Raw genomic sequence first — 21,263 nt, forward strand, 5'->3', positions numbered from 1 at the left:
GAAGTTGAGAATAAGACTGATGAAAATCAAGCTGCTGCAACTGCAGACAATGGGAATGAAAACTCAAGTCACATGCTTTTCTTGGACGCAGACCATTGTTATGATGGGAATGAGTCAGGGACGGAGGAAGAGCAATCAGCATTCATGAAGGAGCTTGAAAATTTCTTTAAGGAGAGGAGCATGGAATTCAAACCTCCCAAGTTTTATGGAGAAGGACTTAATTGCCTTAAGTAAGTTTTAGCTGTTCAGTTTAGCTTTTCACTGTTATGTTATGTTATGAATTGACCAAATTCTGAAATATGATCACTTTGGCCTGATCCATATTTGGTGGTTTATAAGGTTGTGGAGAGCTGTAACAAGATTGGGTGGTTATGACAAGGTATTCTTCANGGGGTATGGCAGAGGATTTATATAATTTTATGTAGCTGACTTTGGATGAATGAACATATGTAGATATCCACATTAACAGTAGGGTCTTCTGGTTAAACATGTTGGCACACTCCATCTGATCCGTGTTTGTAGGATAGTAGTTTGACTTTGCCGATCACTTTTGTTGTCTGTAATGTGTGATCAGTGGTAAGACCAATTTTAGACTGCCGGTAAAAGTTGAAGACATTTCATTGCATATAAACTCGTACATATACAAACCAGTGGGAGAGACTATCTAGATATTTAAACGTCTATGAGTAATCTGGTATATGTTTATTCTCAGATACTCTGTAATCAAATACCTAGGTGTTTAAGATTGCTTGAGTACTATGAAAATTTACACAATTCAAATTATACATGGAACATGCAAGATTGTAAATGTCTATGATTCCACAGATATGCTAATTCTTATGATGTTCATGTTGCAAACTGAAGACAAATGAAATTGCTAACCTGCTGAATTCTCCATCAATGATTGTGAAATCTGCTGTCGAATAATTAATTAACTGGATGAACAATTGGCCATGGTGCAAATATGGCTGCTATTTCACCTATGAAGTTATATGCGCATTATGAAAATTGAGTGTATTTGAAAATAGGCTTTGGTATGAGTTAAGTGGTTGTTCCTTGAGGCAAATTCATTACACTCTAGCTAACAGGTTTTGTTTTGGATCAGTTGTTTTCATTGCTGCCAGGACATACCCCTAACAGGCTTATATTTATGAATAGGTAACCTCGTGTAAGCTATGGCGGCAAGTGGGAGAATCTTTCAAACCTCCTAAGTAAGAGCCAACATCCCCTATCTTGTCTTGATTGTGTTCATGGCTCATTGAAGAGTCTCCTCAAATGAACACGTTATAGTACTTTGTATCTCTTTGTGTTATTAGATTTCAAATCTGTGATATGCATTCTTTCTAATTTTCTAAGTAATGCCATGGTAATGGTAGTGTGTATTGGTTATGATGATGAGACCAATTAAGTGTTTCCATGTATTATGAATGGTTGCTTGATTTCCTTATGCATGGGAAAGTATACTTTTCAAGCTATTATTTTCATTATATAATAAGTGGTATCTTTTTGGTTGTTTTAGGGGGTTGGAGGATATGTGTGGGGAGAAGGGCTGCCAAATTCTGACAGCTTTTTGGATGAATTGATTGCTTATGACTGATTATAATGTTCTGTTTTTAACACATGCAGGACATGTACCACAGTTTCATGGACTTTCCGTGGGTTTTATGAGAAGGTGCTTTTAGATTAATGTTAGACTTCATCTTTTGAAAAAAAAAAATTCTTTTATGAAATAAATTCAGTTTTCAAATTGTTGAAATATCTATGCATGCTTAGTGTTTCTTTGAAGCTTCTGTTTAGGCTATTTGTGTGGACATTACTATTATTAACATTTGGTTTATTTTAGATAATGTCACTTACCTGGAAATTTTCATGTTAGCATACCTTGTGATCTGTAAGATGTCAAGATGATAAGTGTTCAAGTTATGGCCTTATTAGAGAAAATTTTGGCTCTTAAGTAGTGGCATTGTCCGAATTTCTATATAATCTATTTAATACCTTAGACATATATGCTTATTTTGTTATTAGCTATTCCATTTTCAAGATTTCTGAAAAATTTACCAGATATTGTGCATATAAATGTAAGCATGCTCTTTTTCAAATGTGTTATTCGTTTTTAATATTTCTGATGTACTACTGCAGGCACTTCTTGATTATGAAAGACATAAGATAAAAGGTGGTGAGCTGAGTGTTCCAATTCCTTCACAACCAGAGCCTATGAATATCGAAAATCAGGTAAGATGTAATTTCTGTGTTTGATTTAATAGCATAAGCAATAATATCTACTATAATATAAAAGGAATGGCGAAGTTAGTGTCCACTTTTTTTCCCGATTTAACCCTTAACTCCCTCACCAAGTAATTATGCAGTTTTTCTTTCAAAAAGTAACTTCCAAAATGTTAAAGCTCTGTTCCTGCTCCACCACTAGTACAAGAAACATTTATTGATGGAAATTTTTGCTTTGTTGACTTCAATAGATGATTGATGGCACCTTTTTCATCAAGTTTGCTGTCATAAGATGGGGGGGAACTATTGGAAAATTATATTGCTGAAATTTTAGGGGCTTTAACATGGTGCAATTCTAATTTAGATTTTCTCAAAATTACTTTTCCTAAGAGAAAGTTTGACCTAATTATCAGTTCAAGCTTAAACTCCCCCTGGTTCCTCACAATTTCAGAAGGCTATTATGTTTCCAGCAAGAAGAATATTTCATCTGTGCGACTTTGCATCTCTATGGTTTTCTACATATTTACCTCCCTTCCCCATCCCTAGGAAAGTAATGCCTACACGTGGATTTTAAGGCATCAAGCATTGTTAAATGTGAATACTTGATTAAGTTTGAACAACAACAACAACAACAAAGCCTTATCCCACTAGGGTGGGTCGGCTACATGGATCAAACTATGCCATTGTGCCCTGTCATGGTGATTAAGTTTGAACAATAGTTTAAAATGGTTTGATTTCTACCTTATTGTAATGTAGAAGCTGCTTTGCGGGAGGAATTAAACTGCCGCTCTATCATTATCTGTTATCCCTGTTGTTATTTGTGTGCTATGTTTCAATGATGATTCTATGCAGACTTCAGCATCAGGTAGAGCGCGTAGAGATGCTGCAGCACGCGCTATGCGGGGTTGGCACTCACAACGTCTACTAGGCAATGGTGAAGTCGGTGACCCCATTATTAAGGTCTGGTACAATTCTGAAGTTGTGATTAATTGGCATTTTCTCTTTGTCCTTGTTTTTACTTTTTACACCGTATAATTGTTTAATACTTTTGTTTTTCTTAGGATAGGAATTCTGTGTCTATGCAAAAACGTGAAAAGGAGCAGCTTAAAAGCATCAGTATGGCCCTTCATCCTATTGCTACCATTCCTAACAGGATTGTAGTTGTTAAATGATTCTCTCAGTATTTGATTCCCTTCACTTTGGCTCAGATTTACTTAAACGTAAGAAACCATCGTATATGGACAATGCAGTCAAAGCTGCACGTAGTAAACCGTCTAAACCACAGTAAGACACATTTACTTCATTTTCTACAGCTCTGTTTATCCTTTGTGTTAGGCTTGCTACTTATCTGTTTGTATGGTTAATGGTTGAAATATGCTGCCAGCCTATGCTTGGCACTTTAGTTCACTCGCTGACTTGCCTGCCTGTGTTGATATATGTGGCTGGTAGATTGGATACAGCTGTGATTGATATTGGACCTCCTGCTGATTGGGTAAAAATCAATGTGCAAAAAACTGTAAGTTGCTTATCTTGTGTTCAAGTAGAATATAATTTTTATATGCAATTTCCTCATTGCAATGGAAACTTTTGTGGGCAGAAGGATTGCTTTGAGGTATATGCTTTAGTTCCTGGTCTACTTCGAGAAGAGGTAATAGCATATACTAGGAATTTTAATTTTAAAAATAAAATGATAAATTACACTACTCCAACTATGGTGCGGATAATCATATATACATTCTGCTATCAGGTGCGTGTTCAATCAGACCCAGCAGGACGCTTAGTTATTAGTGGTGAGCCTGAGCATCTCAATAATCCTTGGGGTGTAACACCTTTCAAAAAGGTAGATTTCTCCACCTTTTTCAACAATAAGGATGTATTTGGCTTGGTAATTTTATTGATATCTATTACTGGTGGTGTTTAATATTTTCAAGCTTAAAATATTAAATTATTTATATTAATGGTCCATGCTCATTTTCTTTTAGTATTTCTTACACAAGTACCACTGGATGCTTTGTAATTGTTGTAGTAAAAAGTTTTCTGCTACATACATCCTACTGAGGGTCTTGCGATTCTATGGTTTAATAATTTTTCATTATGTCATCCATGTTTAAAGAATTTTAATGAATTCAGGTTGTAAGTTTGCCCTCAAGAATTGATCCTCATCAGACATCAGCGGTGGTAACTCTGCATGGACAGTTGTTTGTTCGGGTCCCATTTGAGCAATCAGAATAGTGGTTCCTTTACCATTGATTTACTTAGATAGTTGCAGGGAAACCATTTAGAGCAATGGCTTCAGGGTCAGCCTCTTCAGACTTACCCCAATTTGTAGCTTAGCTTAGCATATAATATTTATATTTATTTATGTTTGGGATATTTAAAAGTCCTTGTTAATGATTCTTCTCTAGCAATTCCAGTTCGACCATGTTAATACGAGTTTAGTTAGTTAGGATTCTCTAATTGCTGAAGAACATGTCATTATATTGGCAACTTGGGTGATGAGAGTAAATTAAGCTGTTGATATTTAATTTTAACATTTGGGATGAATATACTGCATTTGCTTAGTTGCTTTCCGCACTGATCATTTGGCAATTTTTCTGAAATGTAATAGAAATAAAATCATAGATCAGTAGACCAGTGTGTTTGGTTCAACTTTTGGTTGGGGTCTGTGTTCATTTCTTTTTTCGTTTTAAACACGATGCCTTTAGTGTTCTTTACCTAATAGTTCATGACATCTTGATATGGTGTCAGTTTTTAATCATAAAAAGTTTAGAATTTGATTTTAGTTTTCATTTTTTAAAATAAAAATAAATTTTCATCAAAATGTATTGGAAGGTTCTATATCTAAGAGGTTTATATTAATCACACTTTTATCCCATTTTACTTTCCTTTTTTATTTGTTTTCTATTTTATTGTTGACTGTATCAAAGTTCACGAGAAATTTAGTAGCTTTTTCCTAGTAAATTAAATACCATAGTTAGCTTTTTCCTAGTAAATTTAATACCATAGTTCTATGTAAATACCATTTTCCTCCCCAAAAGGAACTTTGTTTATGAAAGAAATATATTATGTTTACAAATCAATGTACTTTTGATGGTCACCATTGAAGCGTGCATATTTTGCATTTATGTTTACTTTTTGACTTGAACATTTGGTATCATCGTTGAACACATGACTAAAATCAAGCTACACACGCACATATATAAATATTGAAATGGTTATTATGCTGGTTCTTCTTTTTCAGTCACCTTGTGATAAATGAGAGTAGGTTTTAGTGTTGTTTAGTCAAAGTTTTTATCGTGGGGGAGATCGAAAGAAGAAAAAGAAGGGAGCTTGCTCTGTGGCCAGTGCTATCTCATCAAATTTCAGTTTTTCATTTTGTTTTTAGAAATCTAATAATCGGCCACTTATTATTTATTGACTTTTTTATGCCTCCATGACTCCATCAAATATTTGCTTGACTTTCATTTAGGGGTCAATATATAATTTTTATCAAAATTTATTATTTTTAGCTATCACTTAACTATCAACTCAATTTTTTTAGTTTAATAATTTAACAATATATTTTATTACATATTTTTAAATATTCATGACTAACTAATCACTAAAACAATAAATTCTAATAGTTTTTTAGTATTCTTTTATTTATTTATTTTTTATTTTCTTGAAGCTTCACTGATGGTGATGTTATCCATTAAGAATATTACAATCATAATGTGTGAAATAAATTAATGCCTACACTGATTACCACGTTATTGTTTATTATTTATCCGTAATATGATAATAATTTGAACAAAACACAAGGGATAACGTCGGTGCGTGAAATAAACTCATATGTTGGATTTCTTACAAGTACTTAAATAAAAGTTTATTGTTATTAAATGGATTTAAACTATTATAATGGTGATACTTTCGTGTTTTATAAGATAATAGGACAAGCCTAGTACAATTACATTAGTCAGCAAGATAACCTCCAATATTTATTTAAAAGAAAAACAAATTCTCTTGGTTTTTTTTTTTTTTCCTTTCACGAGAGTTAAGTAGTACTAGCTATTAAGAATGTCAAAACACCGCACTCACGTAGTTTATTTTCGTGTTCCATACAGTACAAATACGTGTGTTTTGGCACTTAATGGAACTATGCAACAATAATCATTTTAGTGTTTTGGACCCAATAATAATAATTATCCATAACTAAGCACACCCAATAATAGTAATGCGTACATGCATTACTACTTCTTTTTTTTTCGAATTTTTTCAACACACCAATTTTTATCAAAAAGTAAACAAATTTATTGACATAACACATAAATATTTACACATAATATAAAAAAATTTACACATTATAAAAATTTATTAATATAGCACATAAATTTTACACAAAATATAGAAATTTATTTATAATATAAAAATTTTTACATATATATATATATATTGTTGATTAGATGTCATTTTGGATATATAGTCCTTAACAAAAATTTTTGTATTGTGCATTAAATTTGTATTATATATTAAATTTTATGTGTTATGTATATTTTATTAGTTGAGTATTAATATTTTAAACATATAGTTATTTAAAATTTTTTTATATTGTGTATCAAAATTTTTGTACTGTAAATTAAAATTTATATGTTTTAATTTTTTAAACATATAAAAAAATTAAAAAGATGAAGAAGAAGACAAGGATGATGACGTTAATGGGCACTTAGAAGACGAAGAAAATGATATCTATTCTGAAGAGCTGAAAAGGGAGTGTATTATCCTCAAAAACATATTTTTCTTTTTAGTTTCAAAATATGTCAAATATTTTAGATAATTTCTTACGTTAATAGTTGATAGTTGATACATACGAGCTATTTTTAAGCCATTTATAAAAACATATATAAGTTAAAATATTTGAAATTCAATATAATATATTGTAACAATATATTTAGGATATTATAGATTAATATATAATATTTAATTGTAATCTTATATGTTTATATAGTTTAATATTAAATTAATTTTATTATTATGATTAAATTACAGTTTTTACTTAATTGTAAATAGATACTTATTGTTGCCCATTATAATAGCATCTGAATATCTACTATATATAATAGGTTAATTACTCTTATTTAGATTCTTTTTACAAATTCTAAAAAACATTATTAGATAATTATCTTTTAATATGTTTAAATCGTGGTTTTATTTTTTGAGTTTAACTAATATATGTTTTAAGGGTATATAATAAATTTATTATTAATGAAAAATTTTAAATATTTTTATTTAATAAAATAAAATATATTAAAAATTTAAATTTTTTATATTTTTAATAAAAACTTTTTTATTTTATAATTTTAACATGTGCCTTTAAGATTCATGATAGATAAATCTTTAGGTAAAAACTCAGGTGCAGTCGACTTCACGTGAAGTTGATATCTAAGAGCCGTTAGATGATTTGACTAATTTGAGTAAATTTTCATCTAATGTCTATTAGATATCAACTTCACGTGAAGTCGACTTTACCTGAATTTTCACCAAATCTTTATCTTTTTTAGTTTGTTAGTTAAAACACAACTTGCTCCAAGAAATGAATGTGTCAAACAAGTGTTATCAACTATCAAACATACACGTCACATTAATGGAACATATGTGATTCTTAATTTCTTACCTTCTAAGGTTTAATTGTTTGAAGTTACAAATTAAATACAAGGCCCGGTGGTAGTTCAAAAGTCGGCACTATATTGAAACGTTTGCATGTCAATTTGAATTAAAATATTTGATGTTTAATGGGTAACCGTTATAACACAAACTTGAAACAACTTCTTTTGGCGGCTAAAAGTGGAAGTATTTGATTTCATTCATAAATTCAACTTTACACAAAGCCAAGGTTGTTAGGACAGGTGAGAGCCCAAGTATTCTTCATTGCCATAAACGGCATATACATTCATCAACCAAAAATATTTTTTGTCCGAAACATGTGGCACTTTTTATGCATAAATTTGATGACCAATGCTCACACAATAACTTTGGTTCATCTACCTCTCCTCCATAATTTTTAGTTTAGTTAGTTTACTTTCCCTGTTTCATGAACTTGTACAAGTTTAATTAGGGTTCCTTATTTGTTTCCCGTTTAATAATTGGTTGGTTGATGTTCAGATAAAGTGGAGTAACAATAATTAAATGATAAAAACTTACAAACAGTTATTTTCGTATGAAATTGATATTTAAGAATTATCAGATGATTTGACAAATTTAATTAAATCACTATTTAAGAATTTTTAAGTATTAATTTTACGTAAAAATAACTGCACGTAAATATTTGTTTAATTAAATTAGATTGGTCAAAATCAATATTTATTTGTTTAATCAAATATCGAGAATTTAAATCCGACCAATGTATATGGCTGAGCGATAAGATACATGTTAATGATTTTGTCGAAACATTTACCAATAATGTTGGTTTATGTCACCCGTTTGACTTGTTAAGACAACAATTGGCTACATCTAGAAAATTAAACTAATTAAAAACGCTGAATTAGAGAGACTAGACGAGCTCATCTTGTGGGAAATCTATATATAGACCATTATATTTTTTCATTAAGGATTATTTATACTTATACCATTATTTTTTATTTATGAAACTAGTGATGATACATATTTAAGATGGTGAATTATATGATAAAGATGTAAATTTATATATCTTTCCTTTTATATGATGAAAGAGAAATTCAAAATACTATGACCCATATTTTGAACATTAATAAAATAATAAAAAATAATTATAAAAAAAATTTAATTTTCTCTCTGTACAACATCAATTTGTATAGTAGAATGTTTCTACCCATTTGAGATATATATAAATAAATTTTACAATTTATCTAACAATAGAAGTACATATGTTATTAATCTTTAGTGCCAATACACAATTTAATTTATTTATTTTTGGTTGTCATAGTGTCTTAAAAATCATGGGCTCCAAAGTATAATCAATAATTTATAAGGTGGGTGATAAAGATAACACTAATTTTCAATGAAAACTGTGTGGATCAGCTACTCCTTTGGCAGATTAGTGGATTTTTTAGACATACAACTGTAGTAATTAAAGAGATCATAAATCCTAGTGACCATTAGTCCTCAAAGTTCGTTACTATCATTAAAGTTGAGCCGTAATCAGACAAATTTTCTTCATGGAAAGCAGAAAGAAAGAGAGAGAATGAAACTCATCACAAGTCTCACATACATTTTCTAAAGTACTCATAATATTTATTTATATTTATAAATTTAAAAGCACACATACATGTTCATTAACAACTTTATATATATATATGGCATTATCAATATAAAAAAATTTATACACAAATAATTAATTATCTATTGATATATTTTAAATTATTTTATTTAAAAAATTATCTAAACGCATAAATTTAACAGCACAATTAAAAAAAATCTATAAAATAACAAAATAATATTTTTGCCAGTTATCTTTCCTATAATGTAAAAAAGCCAGCCCTTCAATCATAAAAAGCCAATTCCAAAGTCAAACTTTGTTAGACTAACAAAAGCTAAAGTAAATAGTCTCATATTATTATTATTATAACATATTCTTTTAATTAGCAGCTCAATTCCGGAATCTCACCAATTTGATCCTGATTATGATATTCATGTATGTTGCTTTGCTTTAGTCACCTACTTTGAAAAAGAATAGATGGCATTTTGGTCTTTTTAATTTTTATTTATTTTAATTTTTCCCCCTTGTCCCCATACAATGGCCCTACCACACCAATCAATGATTCAACACCTTGATGTTCATATTAGTGCCCTCTATAAATATTTATTTAAATAACAAACCTAAGTTTCTCAAGTTTAATCCCGGTGACATATATCAATATATATAAATAATCACACCATACCAAACCGTCCAAAATTCACAAACTTTCCAAGCTTCTTCCTTCAAAAAAAGTCACCCTTCAACCCTATATATTTGTACATAAACTCATCAAGTTTTGGTGCTTAATAATAATTATTAGTCCAAAACATATGGATCATCATCATCATCACATGAGTTATTACAACAGAGTTAGTAGTGGTAGAGGAGGATCATCCTCTTCCTCCTCCTCTTCTTCGTCGTCAGCATCATCCACGTCATCATGCCACGGAAAATGCAGAGTCTTTAGGTTGAATCTAAGAAGAGTTTACTATCTAAGACTAAGGAAGAGGTTCAACTTCTTCCTTAGAATCTTTGATAAGTTGACAAAACTCTCATATTCTGAGGCTCTAAAGATTCTCAAGAAAGTGTTCCAAAGAAGAAGGAGTGGTGGATTCAAGAGGAACAACAGTAATAGCAGCAGAGATAGCTTGGTGGTTATGAAGGGACACGTGGCACCATCTTATGTGAGGAACAATTCTTTCTATGCAGAAGCCATTGCTGATTGCTTGGAGTTTATTAAGAGAACTTCAGTTTCTTCCATGGACGACCAAATTCATGACCCCATTCATCATCATCATCAAGATAAAATCTCATAGTAAATATATAATTATATTTTTTGCTTCTTTTCATATTTTTTTACTAGAGACAAAACATAATTAATATATGCCAGTATTTTTTAGCTTATCATCTTCATGTGTATTTTTAATATTCCTTTTTTTTGGCATTTTTTGGAATACATTTAGTTATTCCTGTTTTCTGTGTATATTATTAAATCAGTTTGGTGAAGTTTTGGCATCGGTAATGCATCATTCTCTGTATGTAAACAGACTTGGGAAATTGTCAAATTGTGTCACATACTCAACTTGTAATGTAACATGTTGTTCCTTTCTTTATCTACAAATTTTGTGGATGGGTGTAGATATTTTTCCAAATCTTAATTTTGATTTTGTTAGATGATCATTTTATATAATTCAGTTATTACTATTTAAACTTTTCTTCCATATTAAAATTTCAAAGATATAAATAAGACTCGAACCCACGATTTTTAGATGAGTATGAAGAGATTATTATTTGAATTATAGCTTGTTAGCAGACACGTTATTTTATTTATTATTAGATAAGATGTGAAATTTACATTTTACCTAACAATAAAGAAATATATATTGACTCAATATACAGGACAAAATAATAATAAGATAATTTTTAAATTTGATAAATATTAAAAACAAAGATAAAATAAAATAAAAAAGTAAAAGAAAGTTGTTTTTACCACCTAACATAGCAATCCTGTTTTTGACTAATCTAAACATAAAGTTAGTCTTAAAGAGGGGAAGGATTATTGTTGACATTAGAGAGAGAAGGGAAGTAGAATTTTTTAATTTTTTTTTAAATTGTTTGATAAAGTGTGATTTTTTATTATTTAATATTTTTTTATATGATTTTTTTAAAATACTTTACTAAACAATTAAAAAAAATTAAAATAATCTATTTCTTGGAGATAGCAATAATCATACCCCTAAATTTGGTTACATGGTTATAATTTAGTAGACATGAGCTCCATTGTCATTAACACATATTAAAATGAGAGAAAAATAAAGTTTATTATTAAAAAAATGAGTATTGATAGTGATTAGGAATCCACTAATGCTTAGCTTTAGAGCTAAATAATCTAGGGATTTGTTTGGTGGGCCGCACTAATTTAAGGGGGTGTCTGTGACAAAGGCCAGGTTGTGGCTAAATTGGCTTACAGCTTGGCTCTACTAATCTTGTTCTTACCAACTCTCTGTCCAAAATAATCTAGCTTTTGAAATCTAGTGCCAATACTTCTAAAAAACAACAAAAACATTTTGCATTGGATACTTTGTCCCAATATGAAGACCATTATGTCAATTATATCATCATTTCTTGTTAATTAGTGTAACTTTGCATCAAAATCAATGCAAGAACTTGAAAATTGATATAACTATATTTCATTTCATAATAGGTAGTTATAATAAACATTTGTATTGATATTGTCTTGTTTTTGAAAATATACCAATATTACTTTATTTTTACCCCCACGTATAAGTATATGATACAATAATAATCTACTAAGAGTTTGGTAAAAAAATTGATTTTTTAAAAACGTTATCTACACATAAAAAATTAGTTATTATATATTTGTATATAAATATATATAATAATTTAATTTATTTTTAATATATATTTTATATTTTAATGTAATTTTATATTAATCACTAATATTAATAATTGATTTTAGTATATATTTAAAATGGTTGTTGATTTCTTTTTTTTCTCATTTTTTGTTTCTACTTCTAATATCTTGTGGTAAACTAGCAACTTATTAATTTTTTAAGAATATTTTTCTGTTAAAATATTATCAATTTAAGATTTAAAAATGCCATAATATCAAAATTTTTATAACCTAAACTATGGAGTTTAATTTTTGTTAATTCAAAAAAAAATTTAAACATAAAGCAGGTAAAAGTAGAAAAAAATCTATAAAAACAAATTCATACAAATTTAAAAAAGATTTTTTCATAAAAGATATTTAAAATATATAATTATTTATGTATTTTTTGTTAATTTAAATTTTTTGAATAAGTAATCTGATAAAAAAATTTACTCTTAACTTATTAAAAGTTGTTTAGTGATGAGAAATTAAGTAATATACTTATATACACGAAATTTTATATTTCATTTCAATTTCAATAATATATCGTATTTTAGAATAATGCTATAGATTCGAGAGATATTTTTTGGAGTTAATTACCATGATACTTGCATGTAATTGCTTAATTTATTAAAAAATTAAAAATTAATATTTAATTTAAAAATATAAAAATAAATAATTTTTAAATATTTAGTAATTATTTTTAAAAAACAGGCACATAAGATACCAAACTCAAAAGAAACCATAAAATTTGTCTTTTGTGAATATGCTTTGATGCATGTATCTGAAAATGATCATTCTTTTTAGGGTGTTAATAACTAGAAAGAAGATTTCTAATTTCCACCTATTTGCAATGGAACCTGTTTTGGGTTGAAGCTAAATATACAATTAAGGAGAAAAAAAATTAAATGGCTTGATAATTATTTCAAAAGACTATATGTTTAATAAATTTTTGTTTTATGGTTTTTCATCTTTATTTTTATGAGATTATTATTTGTTTTGTTAATATTTTCGCTCTGTATTAATAGAATAAATTTATATAATATGTTAACTGTTGATTTATCTATTAAGAGTCAATTAGGATTGATAAATTATTTTTTGTTGGGAGTTTTATTGTCTTTTAAGAATAATTATAAAAGTAATTTAGTTTTTTTTTTACCTTTTTCAAATATATTACATAAATTTATTATGTAAAACTAAGAAATGTTAATGATTTTTAAATTGATTTTACTTATATAAATTAAATAGAGAATATATTAGTGAATAACGTATCACATAAGTATATTTTAAAAGATAGATTGTTGACAAAAGATTAATCAATCTCATAAAATTAAATATTAAAAACTTAAAAAAATATTTTTTTTAATTAAAAATCTTGTAATCCTTAAAAAAATGATGAGAGGCCAAAATAGGTATTCAACCAACACAAATAAGTTTAAAGCTGCTTCTGAAGGAATAGTTCACGAGCACAAGTAAATAATATTCAAACACATTACAAGAAAAACAGTGTGACGAATTATTTGAAAAAGTTGTTCATGATTGGAAGAAATAGAATGCTCTCTAAACCCTAAGGCGACAGCAGAGGAAAAATCTTCTCAAGAAAAGGACCAACTATAGAGAAGTGTCAAGAAAGCTAAACCCAATGGGGATGAAATCCTGCCAGATGCAGAGGAGGTTCCACGCAACAAAAAAGGTGTCACTACGATGGTGATGGATAATGTTGGTGAACGGCAGAGCCAACCCCCTCCTGCACTGAGGAGTCAATCGAATTTTGTACCGACGGGTGAGGTAGCATCAGGAACGACAAGAAGCTGTTCTTATAAGGATAGTCTGATGTTAGGGGGAGCCGAGATGGATTTATTTCCGGTAGAGATTGTTCAATTGGTGGCTGAGGATTATTCTCTGGATGAGGTTGTGGAATTAACCAAGGAGGAAGCAGCCCCCTTCAATCCAAAATCAGTAGTTGAAGTGTCCTTGGAAGAATACGACACACGGTGCAAGCTTTGGAAGTTTTCCTTAATTGTCAAACTTCTGTGAAAAAGCTTGGGGTTCCACGCTATGGATGCCTGGATTCCACGGGTATGGGCCATGAAGGGTGAAGTCAAAATCATTGACTTAACTGGGAATTTTTTTTCCTAGTTCGGTTCCTAGACGAGGAAGATTATCGACACGCTCTGTTCGAAGTCCCTTGGCAAGCTACTGGCCATTATCTCTTGGTACAAAGATAGAGGCCATTCTTTAACCCTTGTGCTAATGATTTTCAAATAATTGCATTGTGGGTGCGGATTCCAGATTTACCTGTGGAATTGTGCACTCAACCGTTCTTATGGAGAGTAGGGGAAAAGATAGGTTCTATGCTCAAAATTGACCAAACCACGTCAATTCACTCGAGAAAAAAATTTGCGCGGCTATGTGTTGAGATTGACTTACGGCGTAAACTTGTTCCGGTCATTGAAGTATTAGGCCGAGAGTTCAGGATATAGTATAAGGGCTTGCATTTGATATGTTTTGGGTGTGGAAGGCATGGTCATAGGAGGAATGTCCTGATGGAGGAGTCACAAACACCAAGATGCAGCCGCAAGCGGCAATGACTGAGACTGTTCCGATGGTTAAAGCAAATGGGAAAGGTTTAGATGCAGCTAATATGGCTCCGGATAATTCAGAAGTGGTTCCCGAAGAAATGGGGATTGTGACAGAGGTGCAAACGAAGTCCACAGTAAGGGTTGATGAGAATGTTAGAAATCAAACCACTTCTTTGAGCCTTGGATGCTTGTGAGCAAGAACCAACGTAGAGGAGCTCGCACTAAGCAAGGAAGTGGGCCAGGGCCCAAAGTGCAAGTTCAACTAGGCTCACGTTTCAACTTGTTGGGCAATGAGGAACCCAAAGACTCAATAACTCCTGATTTGAGCAACATAGCCTCAACTCACACGCCCAAACATTTTGAAGGAAATGAGGAGAAATTGAAACTTTCGTCTCAGGAGGGAAGAAGTAAGAAAACCCAAACTGGAAAGACTCCTTCCATTCTAAAGTCTAATCTGTTTGTTGTCCAGAGCAAAGGGGGTGTAAAAAACGCGAATGGAAAGGAAGAAAGTAGGGAGTCGAAGTTTTGAAGCAATGGTGAATAAGGGGAAAGAAGTAGACTCCTCTCCTAGTCCTGTGGCAAAAAATCGGAAGGAAGATGATTACTGGCACTCAATTAATTTGATTAAAAAGGCACAAAGCACAATTCATGACTGGAGGTGACAAGCTGGGCTTGGAAGGGCTTCCCTATGTTCAAGCATATCTTCCTTCGAAGGAGGATATCAGGCCTGCAAATAAAGTAAATCGCAATATGGGAGACATGGGTACAACATCAAATCCACCGGACCCCGGAGCAATGGTTGATGCACACTCTCCTGTGGTTTCTATTTCGGTTTCTCCCTGGTGGAGCAAGCTTCAGCAGGTATGGGGGTGGATGATCCCACTCCTGTGTAATAGCTGGTTTCAGTCTTTTCTTATTGTGTTTCCTGTCTTCTTCCGTTGTTGTTGTTTATTATGAATATAATAATGTAGAACTGCAAAGGTGTAGGATATAAATGTTTTTCCAGGTTGGTTAAGGATTTATGTGGTCGTTATCACTCTAATATACTCTATTTACTGGAGACTCATATCTCTGGAACAAAGGTAACGAACATTGCTCGAAAGTTTGGTTTCTCTTCTTGGCATCTAGTGGAAGGTGTTGGCTTCTCTGGAGGTATTTGGGTGTTGTGGAATGATACATTTTGGTGTATTGAGGTTCTGGAATCGCATAGGCAATTTGTCCACCTGAGGGTAGCTTGTCAAAACGAGCTTCCTTAGTTTCTAACTGTTGTCTACGAATCTCCCTATATTGCTCTGTGAGCTGATCTTTGGTATAATATTCGAAGATTGGCAGGTCTCATTCAGGGCGATTGGTGTGTGGGTGGCAACTTTAATTGTGTGCTTACGAGTGCATACATTTGGGGGTTTCAACTTATCCAGAGATCATCATCGTTTTGCCGCTTGTCTTCTTGATTCCGGGTTGCACGATATTGGGTTCCAAGGGCAACCCTTTACTTGGCAGCGGGGGACTATTCGGAGGAGACTGGATAGGTATGTGGCAAATAACTCATGGTCTCTGTGGTTATCGCAGGCTCTGGTGAAGCACCTGCCCACTTAACTTGGATTATCATGGTAATTCTTTTGTTAAACCTTTATTTCTTAGCTCCTTGGCTTGTTCATAAGGATTTTCATGCACTATTGATTAATAATTGGCGTACTGATAACCTGCTAGAGGATAATATTTCATCTTTCATGTCCGCTGCAATAATTTGGAATAATGAAGTATTTGGTAATATTGCAAAGGGAAAATCTTTCATTTTAGCCGGGCTTTATTGTATTTCTGCAAATCTTTCTTTTGAGCCAAATCCTTTCCTTGAGGATCTTCAATCGTGTTTATGGAAGGAATTAGAAGATTTGCTCATTCAAGAAGAAATATACTAGAAGAAATGTTCATGATGTAAGTGGTTAAATTATAAAGACATGAACACCTCCTATTTTCATGGTGCAGCCACTTCAAGAAAGAGACGAAATAGAGTAAGTATGATGAAAGACCAAGCAGGAGTCTGGATTGAGCAGGATCAACAGTTGCAAGATCATAGCCTTAATTTTTTTCAGAACCTCTATACGGAAGATTCCGGGTATGAGAGATTAGAAGTTCCGGCATTGTTTCCAACGATTTCTAAGGAGGATATAGCAATATTGACTAAGAAGGTGACAGTTGATGATATTAGAACTTCCCTCTTTGCAATGGGGGCCTGGAAAGCTCCATGTCTTGATGGTTTGCCTCCAATGTTTTACTAAAGTAATTGGTCTTCTGTTAAAGATTCTCTAATTAGTTGGGTTAAAAGGATCTTCCAAGATCATCAACAAATTAAAGTAGTGAATAATACTTATATTTTTCATATCCCAAAGATTGATAATCCTGAGACCATAGGGCATTTCAGGCCAATTGGTTTGTGCAATGTATCATACAAACTCATTACCAAGATTGTGTCTCAACGACTGAAGGAACTCATGCCCAAGCTTATTAGCCCTGCTCAATGCAGTTTCGTTCCAGGCAGACAGAGTGCGGACAATATTTTGGTGGCACAAGAGGTCCTCTACACTATGAGAAATAAAAAGGGTGAGGGCGGATTCATGGCCATTAAAATCGATCTTGAAAAAGCATACAATCGGTTGAAATGGCAATTTATCAGAGATATTCTGCTGGAGGCCAACATTCCCAACAATTCAGCTGATTTGATCTTTCACTGTTACTCGTGAGTGGATATGCAGGTTCTTTGAAATGGGTCACTTTCAGTCTCCTTCACTCTGAGTAGAGGAATCCACCAGGGCGATCCAATTTCTCCATATCTTTTCGTTTTATGCATAGAATGCCTGTCTCAAATAACCTCAGTAGCAGTGAATAATAGAAATTGGGAGCCTATTAAGCTTAGCATGGGAGGTCCGAAACTCTCTCATCTCTGTTTTGCTGATGACATTGTTCTTTTTGGAAAAGCAACTATGGATCAAGTAGAAGTCGTGCGAGGTATGTTTGATCTTTTTTGCCGATGTTCAGGTCAAAAGGTGAATTTTGCTAAGTCTTGTGTTTTCTTTTCAAAAAATATGAGTTTCAAAAGAAAACGTAGGTTAAGTGATGCTCTTGGTATGAGACTTATGAATAACTTGGGTATGTATTTGGGTGTTCCTCTTCTTCATGCTAGAGCTCGGAAGGAAGATTTTCAATTTATCATTGATAGAATGTCGAATTGATTGAACTCTTGGAAAACTCGGAGCCTTTCTCTGTCTGGTAGATTAACGCTAGCCCAATCTGTTTTAGCGACTATTCCCTCTTATGTTATGCAAACAATGAAGCTTCCTATGAGTATTTGTGATAAAATTGATAGTATTTGTAAAAAACTGTGTGGGGTGGTACTGATTTGGAGCGAAAGCCACATTTTCTTAGTTGGGATAAACTATGCCTCCCAAAGAACCAAGGGAGTCTTGGTTTTCGGCAATGTGAAGAAGAAAGTGGATACTTTCATTGATAAGCAGGTTAAGTGAATACCGCCTAATCCGGCTTTCTTTAAATTAAACACTGATGGATCTGTCCTGCAGATTGGGAGAGCTGCTTGTGGAGGCATTATTAAGGACAGTAATGGAAATTTTATTACTTGTCTTAGTGCCAATTTGGATTATGGAACTATTACAGCAGTGGAGCTTTAGGGTGTCTTCCTGGGTATTCACCTAGCTTTAAGTCTTGGATTAGAAAGTCTTCATATTAAGGTGGATTCTTTGGCTGCAACGAAACTGTGTTCTCAGGAAGGGATTGAATGTCATTTTTTAAAGGCCATTGTCTTGGCTATCAAGGATAGGTGTGACAAATTATGTAATTGAAATTTGAATCACTAATACCATGAGGCGAATTCGTGTGCGGATGGACTTGCTAACTTTGGGCATAGCTTGATGATTGGTTGTCATGTTTTCTTTACCTTACCTTCATGTATTTTGCTTTGTTTCATTCTGATGCGATTGGCACTAGGGATGGCAACGGGTCTCTATGGGGGCGAGGACATGCCCCCCGTCCCTCGTCCTCCGCCTCTATTATCTGTCCCCGTTCCCGCCCCATCCCCACGACGGGTAATGGGGACCCTGTATCTGCCGGGAACTTGGGTATCCATAGATATTCGTGAATTTTTATAAAAAAGGAAAAAAATTGATAAAACCAAATACCATAGCAGAAATTGAAGGTAAATCATAGAGCCAGTGTTAAGTCAAAATTAGTAAATAACATTAATTGATTATTGGTAAATCAAATTGAAGGTATTCATGAAAATTGCAAAAATCTGAAGTATTATGCCAAATCTTTCCTATTAATCACTGACAGAGGCACATATATGAAATAATATTTACAGAAATGACAGAAAATCACAAATATCACATAAATCAAATTAACAAATACTCTAAGGTAGAACACAGAAATTGAAAAAAATTCACCGAAAATCATATGAATAGAAAAAAAAGAATAGCAGAAACAGCGAAGAAGAATGGCGATGCTCACTAAACATCGATGGGGCGTTGCTCCTGCTGCCACAAAGACAGCGACGGCGTGTCACTCCTGCTGTGACAAGAACGATGACAGCGCGATGCTCGCTCCTGCTGCGACAAAGGCGGTGACGGTGCGACGCTTCTGACGCAACGAAGAAGGCGACGGCGCGACTCTCTTGATGAGACGACGAAGGCGATGGTGCGACGCTCCTGACGCGTGAAGACGGCAACGACGTTCTTTGTTTTGAGGGAGGGAATCTGCGAAGGTGAGGGAGTTTAGGGGGACTGGGGGAGTGCGACGGTGAGGGGATTTGGGGGCGGTGGCCAGCAGTGAGAAATGGAAGAAGAGAGGTGGACAGTGGATTAGAGTAGTGGCTGTAGATTATGGTGGTCTAGTGGAATTTCAAAGAGAAGATGTTAGAATTCATGTCTGCAGAAATGAAATAGAGGCTAGGGTTAATGTAAGTGGAATGAAACTAATACATATATATATGAAGGATATTTTAGTAATTTCTCATAACGAAAAATATGCAGATCTCCACGGAGCAGGAACCTTTATCCTCGTCCCTATCCCGTATAATAAACGGTTCCCGTCCCCGTCACCCGCGAATGGATTTTGCCCTCCAAATTTGTCTCTCGACAGATAATTTCCTGCAAATATCCACTTCGTTAAAGAAAAATTGCCATGCCTAATTGGCACGTACCATTCGAAGATAATTACTTCTTAGTTTTGTCTTTTGTTTGAGCTTCTTTAACTCCGTTGTTAATAAAAAGAAAAGTTCACGAGCATCATAGAATATTAGAACCTTTGTGGTAGCATCATAAGTGCCAAACAAATAGAATTTTGGGATATGCTTATTAGTTATTATGGAATTATTAATACATGGCTATGTATAACCGTGGCTTTATTATCTGATGTTTATAGTTATATCTTATATGGGCTATGTTACGGTGGGTAACCGAAGATTAATAACGCGGATGGCGTTAGGCGGCCCAAGTGTGTGATGGAGGAGGACTCCGGGTAGGTCCGCGACTCGGGAGGCTCCGTCCGACTTATGCTCGCGTGAGAATGGGGGGTGGTACCTGCAAAGACACTCCGATGCCTAAGTTAGCAAGAGTGTAAGCAGGTCTTAGAGAGTATTGGACTTAGGGATACCTGAAGGAGTGTCAGGGTATTTATGGAGGCGAGCCAATAACCACCGTTGGTGTAGTGCCATATCTTTAGGGTGGTAACCGTCCCTATTATCTTGGGGAGGTTGAGATATGGCTTTATGAGGTGGTTAGAGAGATTTTAGGGGCGGTTACTCATTTGAATGAGTGTTTATCTGCCAGCTAATCTCGCATCCGACCTCTTCTGACCAAGTCGTGGTTGATACCGACTTCTTATGTGAAGGCCGGTACTTAGCTGGGCTCTAATCCTTTGGATTAGGCCTTTTAGTTGGACCTGGGCCTTTGTATTGGACCAGGGTATGAACAGTGCCCCTACTTGAGCCCAAATTTCCTTTAAAGTTTGGGTTCAAGTATTCAACTCGGGTGCGTAGTCGACTTGTTTGAAAGAACACGGATCTTGGGAACCGACGTGATTTTCGCGACTTTTGGTTTCTGACAGTTACGTCAATTCGAACGTCGTGTCCGTTGAGGGATCATTTAGGGATTGAGGGCTTTGGTAACGGTGCAGTCTCATTGATGACTGCCTCGCTTTTTACCATTATGCCCCTTAGCCTTTTTTATAAATACTTTCCCTCTCTTTCCATTTTCGGTTTCTGCAATCTTTCAAACTTTCTCTTTATCTTGTTCGTATTGCATCCTTGGGTTCGAAGACTTCTGCCCTTCACCAACCTCCATTTTTGGATAAAGGTTAGTTTTGCTTT

The 21,263-nt window shown here is 33.2% G+C and overlaps 1 protein-coding gene across 1 annotated transcript in view; it reads left to right on the top strand.

Annotated features, from left to right (window-relative positions):
* The window catches only part of LOC107487381 (AT-rich interactive domain-containing protein 6), a gene marked incomplete in the record, with an annotated part of 6,255 nt that extends 1,462 nt beyond the window's left edge, over positions 1–4,793 (top strand). The window contains 12 exon segments of the mRNA XM_016108000.3: positions 1–230; positions 340–379; positions 1,159–1,211; positions 1,627–1,672; positions 2,140–2,232; positions 3,076–3,183; positions 3,285–3,339; positions 3,432–3,507; positions 3,673–3,739; positions 3,821–3,871; positions 3,971–4,063; positions 4,354–4,793. Of these exon segments, the coding sequence (XP_015963486.1) occupies positions 1–230; positions 340–379; positions 1,159–1,211; positions 1,627–1,672; positions 2,140–2,232; positions 3,076–3,183; positions 3,285–3,339; positions 3,432–3,507; positions 3,673–3,739; positions 3,821–3,871; positions 3,971–4,063; positions 4,354–4,455 (1,014 nt within the window).
* Positions 4,794–21,263: the final 16,470 nt, after the last annotated feature.

This window comes from Arachis duranensis, chromosome 5 (genome assembly GCF_000817695.3).
Source record: "Arachis duranensis cultivar V14167 chromosome 5, aradu.V14167.gnm2.J7QH, whole genome shotgun sequence".
Lineage (NCBI taxonomy): Eukaryota > Viridiplantae > Streptophyta > Magnoliopsida > Fabales > Fabaceae > Arachis > Arachis duranensis.